The sequence below is a fragment of the Lactuca sativa genome, chromosome 3, assembly GCF_002870075.4.
Source record: "Lactuca sativa cultivar Salinas chromosome 3, Lsat_Salinas_v11, whole genome shotgun sequence".
NCBI classification, from domain to species: Eukaryota; Viridiplantae; Streptophyta; class Magnoliopsida; order Asterales; family Asteraceae; genus Lactuca; species Lactuca sativa.
This window is the reverse complement of record NC_056625.2, coordinates 265100408-265109304: the sequence shown is the minus strand read 5'-3', so window position 1 is coordinate 265109304 and position 8897 is coordinate 265100408. Positions and strand designations below refer to the sequence as shown.

General features: G+C 39.0%; 1 protein-coding gene and 1 non-coding gene across 2 annotated transcripts; one reads left to right on the top strand and one right to left on the bottom strand.

Annotated features, from left to right (window-relative positions):
• Window positions 1-1040: 1040 nt before the first annotated feature.
• On the bottom strand, window positions 1041-1442 carry LOC111919128 (uncharacterized). The gene has a single exon (XM_023914742.1). The coding sequence runs from the start codon at window positions 1440-1442 to the stop codon at window positions 1041-1043; it is 402 nt and encodes a 133-aa protein (XP_023770510.1).
• Window positions 1443-5458: 4016 nt separating this feature from the next.
• LOC111919157 (small nucleolar RNA R71) lies at window positions 5459-5565 on the top strand. Its single transcript, XR_002859415.1, has one exon. It is a non-coding gene; the product is annotated as a small nucleolar RNA R71 (small nucleolar RNA).
• Window positions 5566-8897: the final 3332 nt, after the last annotated feature.

The window sequence follows — 8897 nt, the reverse complement described above, 5'->3', positions numbered from 1 at the left end:
TCCTCCAGCCCAATCTTCCACAACCAATCCCAGTTTATTGCATTGGGAAGGTGGATCTCCTTCTGCTTTAGAGCTTCCAATCTGTTTTTAGCACGGGCCTGTGAGGATTTAGAAGTTATTTGGCGAAAAGAAAGCCACGGGATGTCTCCTTGGCTTCTTCCTCATGAAGTTTGGCCTCTTCTGGACTTGGTTCCCGCAAAATAACATTAAGAAAGCACAAACAAACAACACCTAACAATTAAAATTAAACAAAGCAGGTATGTCAAGGCCCCTACTCGTCGATTTCAATAACTACTCGGCGAGTAGGAAGAACATCGGGACCAGATTGTTATCGGACCAGTATAGGTCAGTTAAAACATCTAACTTTGCATATGGGTTTGTTGTACTAAGTCCATAAAACACTAATCCAAAAGAAATTTCGACTAAAGCCTCCTAATTCATAGTAAAATCAAAACCCTAGAATTGGAGAAAACCCCCCAAATTCGAGTTTTGGCAAAATAAGGACTAAGAATCAATAAAGCTTTAACCTTTAACAAGTATTGGGAGTAAAGATCATACCTTTATGCTTGAAAGATGGAGGTTCAACAAAAATTGAAGAAATGGCTTGAGAGGAGATATGCACAGCGAGTATGAGGGTAATGTTTAGAATGAGTGTAAAACCCTTATTTACAAATTGTAAATAACCCGTGTAAAATTTCTACTCGCCGAGTAGAAAAGTGCTACTCGCTGAGTAGATCCATGTTTTCGCGATTTTCTGGGTTTTTGAAGATGTACTCGCCGAGTATGCGTGTAAACTCGGCGAGTAAGGCTTGCAGAAAAAAAAACTTATTTTTTTTTTATTTTTTAAACCACCACCCCAGACTCTGAGCATTGCTTGCCCTCAAGCAATCATTTTGAACATATTTTCAGAAGAAGAATAAAATAAAAAAAACCTAAGAAATTAAAAAGAAATTAAAGGGAAAAGAAATGCAAACTCTAAACGCGGGTTGCCTCCGGGAAGCGCTTCTTTTTAAGGAGTCATTAGCTGGACTCTTTCCATGCTACGTTTCTGCCATTCCCTCCAGCAGCAAGCCTTCTTCTACGTCTTCATTCCTAGGGATCCCTTCTTCGTACCTTTTCACTCTATGTCCATTAACCTTGAAAGGGGTACCATCTTTTGATAATAACTCTATAGCACCATGTGGAAACACCTTCTTCACTAGAAAAGGACCATCCCATCTTGACTTGAGTTTGCCCGAAAAAAGTTTTAGTCTTGAATTAAAAAGCAACACCTTTTGCCCTTCATGAAAGTCTTTATTACCCTTGATCCTCTTGCCATGCAAACTTTTGGTTTTCTCTTTATACATTAAAGAACTAGTATAAGCATCATTTCTTAGTTCCTCAAGAGCATTCATTTGCATCAACCGGTTGTTCTTGAGCTCCGCTATGTTGAAGTTGCACATTTTTAAAGCCCAAAAAGCTTTATCCTCGATTTCCACCGGTAAATGACATTGCTTTCCATAAACAAGCCTATATGGTGTAGTACCAATAGGTGTTTTGAAAGCTATTCGGAAGGCCCAAAGTGCATCATCTAGCTTGTCCGACCACTCTTTCCGATTGCTCCCCAACTATCTCTCCAAGCTTCTCTTCAAGGCTCTATTGGTCACTTCGGTTTGCCCACTAGTTTGTGGATGGTAAGATGTAGAGAATTTATGAGCTACTCCATATTTCCTCAACACCTTTTTTAGTTGATCATTGGCAAAATGAGTGCCTCAGTCACTTATAAGAGCTTTTGGGACTCCAAATCTTGAAAATAGCTTCTTCAAAAATCGTACCACCACATAAGCATCATTAGTTGGTAATGCTTGTGCCTCCGCCCATTTAGATACATAATCCACCGCCACCAATATGTATTTGTTGCCTTTTGACATGGGAAATGGTCCCATGAAATCGATCCCCCAAACATCAAAAACTTGACACACTTGAATACTTTGTTGTGGCATTTCATTACGGGATGAAATGTTTCCTGCTCTTTGGCATGCATCACATTCTTTGACAAATTGGGCTGCATCTTTAAAAATTGTGGGCTAATAAAACCCAATGTCAAAGATCTTCTTAGCAGTGTAGTGTGCTCCATGATGTCCACCGGTGAGCCCGCTATGACATTGCTCCAAGATTTGTCGGCTTTCATTCCCAGACACACATCTTCGTATGATTCCGTCCGTGCAACATCGGAAAAGGTAAGGCTCATCCCAAAAGTAATATTTTATTTTTGAAAACAATTTCTTCTTTTGTTGGCGGGTAAGATCTTTTGGGATGTACTTGCTAGCTAAGTAATTAGCTATGTCTGCGAACCAAGGACAGCTCCTAAAGCAAATTCACTAGCATCACACATTATTTCAAATGGTAAATCCAAATTCGGGGCAATAATGATCAGGGCATTAGTCAATTTTTCTTTCAAGAATTCAAACGCCTCTAAACACTCTTTAGTAAAATTGAATGGTGCATCTTTTAGAAGCAATTGTGTTAGAGGTCTAGTTATTTTGGAAAAATCTTTTATAAAACGCCGGTAAAAACCCGCGTGTCCAAGAAAACTTCTAATACCCTTCACATTAGTTGGTGGAGGTAATTTGGTAATGGTGTCAATCTTTGCCCGATCCACTTCAATTCCCGATTTGGAAACCTTGTGGCGTAGAACTATACCCTCCTTTACCATAAAGTGACATTTCTCCCAATTAAGAACTAAGTCGGTCTTTTCACACCAAGCAAGCTTCAAATCAAGGTTAGTGAGACAATCACGTTAGGAAGATCCAAAAACAGAAAAATCATCCATAAAGACTTCCATGAATTTTTCCACCATGTCGTGAAATATGGTTGTCATGCACTGTTGAAATGTCGCGGGTGCATTGCATAACCCAAAGGGCATGCGACGATAAGCAAAAGTCCCATTTGAGCAAGTAAAAGTGGTCTTTTCTTGGTCCATGGGGTCTATGGGTATTTGGAAATAACCTTAAAAGCCGTCCAAGAAACAATAAAAACTATGGCCGATAATCGTTCTAGCATTTGATCAATAAAAGGTAAGGGAAAATGGTCTTTACGAGTGGCATCGTTTAGCTTTCGATAATCGATGCACACTCTCCAACCGGTTACCGTTCGTGTCAAAATAAGCTCATTCTTTTCGTTGGTTATGACCGTCATTCATCCTTTCTTGGGCACCACTTGGACCGGACTCACCCACGGACTGTCGGAAATAGAGTAAATGATCCCCTCATCTAAGAGCTTGACTACTTCCTTCTTGACCACTTCTTGCATGTTTGGGTTTAATCTTCTTTGGTGCTGTACAACCGGCTTTGTTCCTTCTTCCAGATTAATCTTGTGTGAACAATAAGAGGGACTTATTCCCTTGATGTCGGTAATGCTCCATGATATGGCTCGCTTTCGCTTCTTCAATACTTGAACTATTTCTTCTTTTTCAGGTTCGAAGAGGCCAGAGGCTATTATAACTGGCTTTTGATGGCCATCTTCAAGGAAAGCATACTCCAAGTGGTCTGGTAACGTTTTGAGCTCGGTTTTTTGGTTTTGCATGTTGTACTCACCGAGTACAGATGAAGGACTTGGCGAGTTAGTTGTTGAATTTATGAATTCCATCCTTTCTTCACAAGGACTCGACGAGTAGATCGACCCTACTCGTCGAGTAGCTCTGTAAGATTGCTTTTTTATTTCTTCATACTCAGCTTCTTCCAGCAGCCTCTTGATCCCCAATAAGTCTTTTTCAGCATCAAATTCTTCATCAAAGATAGTGGACTAGTTGCAATATTCATTATCACACTCCTCCATCAATTCATCAAGCATGTCAATCGAGAATGCCATGTCATCACTATTCCTTCCATGCTTCATAGCTTGATCAACCCCGAAAGTCACTGAATCTTCTCCTACCCGTAAAGTAAGCTTTGATTCTCTCATGTCCACTATAGCACTTGCCGTGTTAAGGAAAGGTCTTCCAAGGATGATCGGGACTTGAGGATCCGCTTCCATGTCTAGAATTATAAAATCTGCTGGAAATAAAAACTGGTGCACCTTCACCAATAAATCTTCACATATTCCTCTTGGAAATGTGACTGTCTTGTTTGCTAAGTGAATTGCCATGCGGATTGGCCTTGGTTCCGGGAGAACCAATTTCTTGAAGAATGAATAGGGCATGAGGTTCACACTTGCTCCCGAATCAGCCAAAGCATGGATAGTGGCCAAGTTGCCAAATTAGCAAGGCAAAATCAAGCTTCCCGGGTCACCTTTCTTCTTTGGTAATTTGTTTAACATGGCAGCTGAGCATTTTTCATTAAGAACTACTTCTTTCACCTCCTCCATCTTCCTTCTATTAGTTAGAAGCTCTTTGAGGAACTTTGCATATTTTGGCATTTGAGCGACGACTTCAATGAAGGGTATGTTGATTTGAAGAGATTTTATGTGGTCGAGAAACTTCTGGTACTCCTCTTCCTGCTTTTCTTTCTTAACTCGGGCTGGATATGGCATTACAGGCTGAAAGGGCTTTTCAGGAACTTGTTCTTTCAAATCTGGCAGTGGACTCGTCGAGTCCATATTATGGACTCGGCGAGTAGAGTCTGTGTCATGCAGAATTTTATTTTGATTTTGTTTTATGTATCCTCCTTTTGCAAGTCTTTGGGTGCTTCATTCTGAATGGGGGCCAGAGGAGTAATTATCTTCCCACTTCTTGTTGTGACTATGTTTATGTGCGTGCCTCGTGGGTTGTTTTCGGTTTTACTAGGGAGTTCGTCGGGTGATCTTTGATTGATTTGTTGAGCAAGCTGCCCAAGCTGCGTTTCAATGTTGTGGATAGATGTTTGTTGATTTCTAAGCATGGTTTTTGTTTCTTGGATTGCAGCATCATTATCATTGTGTCTCTTTTCTAAATCACCTACAAATTTGGTAAGCATCTCTTCCGAACTTGGTTTTCTTTCTTGTGCAGGCTCCTCCTTTTGGTAAAAACCTCTTCCCTTTTTCTTGTACTTCTCCTCCTTAGCCTTCTTGTACTCGTCATAAGGGAGCCACTCCTTCTTTGGTTTACGCCAATCTTCATCATATCAGTCCCCACTTGAATAGAAAACTTGCGCCTTTTGTTGCCATTTTCATCCAAGTCGCAGTCTCTAGTAAGATGAGGTCCATTGCAATTCTCACAACCCACCCGAATAGCATGTATCGTTTGATCCATTTTATCCATCCTCCTATCCATGGTTTTTAGCATAGCCATGACCGCTGACAAGTCTTCGGAAGCTGCATAGGCGGCCCCCTAGTCACATCATTTCTTGGATTAAGGTATTCTCTAGAATGCTTAGAGAATTCTTCAATCAATTGCTTTATCACTGGAGGTGCCTTCTTCGTGAGTGGACCTTGTGAGTCAAGTAATTGCCTTGTAGTAACATTTACTCCATCATAAAAGATGGAGACTTCTTGTTGACTATTGTGGTAATGATGTGGGCAATTCCTTAGCAAGCTCTTGTACCTCTCCCAAGCTTCATATAGTGCCTCTCCAGCTTGTTGTTCAAAGTTAGCAATGGCTTTCTTTAGCTTGGATATCTTGGATGGCGGGCAGAATTGATCAATGAATTCTTCTTTCATTTGGGCCCATGTAGTGATCGACCCGGGGGGTAGCGACTTGAGCCAATCCTTTGTAGCATCCTTCAAAGTAACCGGAAGCATGCGAAGTAGCTGAGTTTCCCGAGGCACATTTGGAACATTAAAGTAATCAGCCACATCATTGACTTCATCCAAGTGTTTGTAAGCATCTTCGTGGCCTTTACCGGTGAAGGGAATCTCCTTAAGTTAAGCAAGGATGTGACCCTTGAGCTCAAAAGTAGCAGTTGCGGGAATTGCGGGTTGCACAAGTATCGGGCCAGTGTCATCGCGGATCCTCTTCTTCCATTCCCCCATGGGGATTTCATCAATGTTAGCCATGGTAAGAGCTAAATCGTCGCCGGAATCGTAGTTGTGCCCGTATGTAGGTTCTTCTTCCTCCTCGCTTTCGTACTCGGTGTCTTCTTTGATCGGGTCTTCGCTTGCTAAAGATGCGTTGGATGCTCCTGATTTGCTGGTCTTCTTCTTCCCAAAAAACAGTCTTCAAGTTAGATATAGGCGACTTCTTAGGCGTATTTGAGCTTTCCATGTCTTTGCCTTTGTTCTTTCTCAACGCGGATTCCGGGTCTTCAAGCGGGGGCACCAGCGGAGTGTTGGATCCTCTGGTCATTAAAGTCCTTCAATAAAACAAGAAAAACACGTAAAAAGAACAAAAAAATGCAACTTAAGTAAACGAAAAATAAATACCAAAACATCAGGCTACTCGCCGAGTAGGTGCGGGTGCACTCGGTGAGTAGCTTCTTTTATAAAAAAATTTAAAACTAAAGGTAAAAATTCTAAAAAAAACTAATAAATTCTAAAACCTAACCTACTTACTGAATGACTAAAAAAAATTAACTTTGTGCAAGAAAACTCATACAAAGGATCGATAAAATTAGGAATTAGATTTAATTATTGAACCGTTCCCCGGCAACGGCGCCAAGAACTTGATGTGTGTAAATTGCACTGGTTTTAATCCTACTTTTAATTTATAGATTTAGCACACAAAGACAGTGAACCTGTCTTTTAGTGGTATAGTTGAATAAGTAGAGTGTCGAACTCAGGGAACGGAAATTAAACTAATAAAAAATTTTAACTAAGCAAATAATAAAAGTAAAGGTTTTTCTCTAGTTTTACAAGACTAGAAACTTAAACAAACTACCTAACAAGTGATTTAACTAAAAACTAAAACAAGTAAAAATTCACCAAATTTGATAAAGAGTTTCTGTTTAGGTCCAACCAATTCACTCATATGGCTATTTGTATAATAATGTGATAAATTAATTGTTATTGGTTACCAACTCTAGTGGTTAGTTTCATGTTCACTAATACTAACCCTTCGACAATTAATGAATTCAAGTAGTGGCCAATTGTTTAAACTAATTAATTCCCTAGTTCAATTATTTGGATTAAATAAGATTATTAATTGGTTAATCAAGTGGGTGTTTCAATTAACCTCTTGTTTGTTGGTTTCTCAAACAAGCTCACACATTAATTTACCTATTCTCTTATTAATTCTAGTTTCATGTTCACTATTCCTAGACATATGATAAAGTGGTCACATAAACATATGAGGTTAACAACTAAGAGATGTTCATGCAGCTTAATTGTCTTCCAATTAACAGAAAATAGTTGTGGTTAATGCATAAGGTTCTTTAACAAACTTAATTTAATAAAATCACCAATAAATAATTAACAAAAGTAATAATTAAACCATAGGAGTAATTTTGGTTCTTCCTAAACAGAAACCATCCAAATTTTAGCTCTGATTACAAAGAAAACAAGCTCAAACACGAATTTGATTAAGCTAAACACCATTCAATCCTAAGATTAAGTGGAAAATATAACCTAATTCGCCTTGATTCTTCAAAAGATCAAAGGTTAGGGTTCTTCAGGTCTTCAAAGGTTTCTTCAATCGCAGCTCTATCTCCAAGGAAGCCAGAAAGTGCTTAATTCGGATTGAGACCGCATATTTATAGTTATCACAAAACAGGGGCTACTCGGTGAGTAGGTCGTTGACTCGCCGAGTACAAGTGTAAAATTCGTGTACGACAAGGATTTTTGACTTTTCTTCAGGAACATTCTCATGAACTCGCCGAGTTGGTGCGTGGACTCGCCGAGTAGGTGTAGGTTTTTCCTTTTTCTTCATTCTTTGGTCTCTAATTGCTTCTCCTTATTCCTCTTTGCTTCCAAGCATGTCTTTTGGACTGAAAACACAATTTAAGCATTATTAAGTACCTTTTGTCCACATTATGCGCATAATTAGCCAAAAATGAATAAAAATATATGCTAAACATATGGTTAATTATGCAAATATCAACGGCACCCCAGAATGGCCGCATGGGTAGGTCGGCACCCCAGAATGGACGTACCGGGTTGGTCGGGCACCCCAGAATTGCCTGACAGTATGTATGCTATGTGATTGTGTGTTATGTGGTATGATAGGGGAACTCACTAAGCTTCGTGCTTACAGTTTACAGTTTTGGTTTCAGGTACCTCTTCAGCGAAGGGGAAGGAGCTGGTGCGGTAGCGGCACATCATACACACACTCTTTGTTTTCCACACTATGAGTTATTATGGGATTTGTACTCTGACATTATTATGTTTTTACAATTCGGTTTTCAGATACGAGACATGTTTTTATTAAATGATATGATCGGATGATATTTTGTTACAAATGTTTTGTAAATCGCGTAATCAAAAATGAAATTTTTGGACGTGAAAATTGGGTCGTTACAATGCAGCAGCATGCTTCTAGGGACATCTTAACTATTCCAAAAAAAATATTCGAAATTCAAAGATTAAAATGACAGATGTACCTAACCCTAGAACTGTAAGCGTTAACCTCTTTGTATCTTCATGAATATCTGCAACACAGTACTTAAAAAGAAAGAAGAAACAAAACTTTTTTGTTGTTTTTGATTTTTCAAAAATAAAGAACAAAATAATAAGAATATCTTTTTGACGTTTTTGATTTTTCAAAAATAAAGAACAGAACAATTAAAAGTACTCGTTGCAAACATTCAAAGTTTTACACAGCCAAGAAAAATACCAATCATATGAATTCGAAGCCTTCGAAGAGTTGACTATGATAGTAACCTCTGAATGCTGAATGATTTTGCTTTGTCTTTTATTCAGCGCCTCTGACTCATTCTCTTAATCACTGTTTGTCTTTTTCGCATGGAATTGAATTTCCATTTATCATTCCCAGTCCTTCCAAAATTCATACAAATGATTTTTCATCCAAAAATTTAGTGAAAATATCAGCCAACAAATCAGTTGTTTTCACG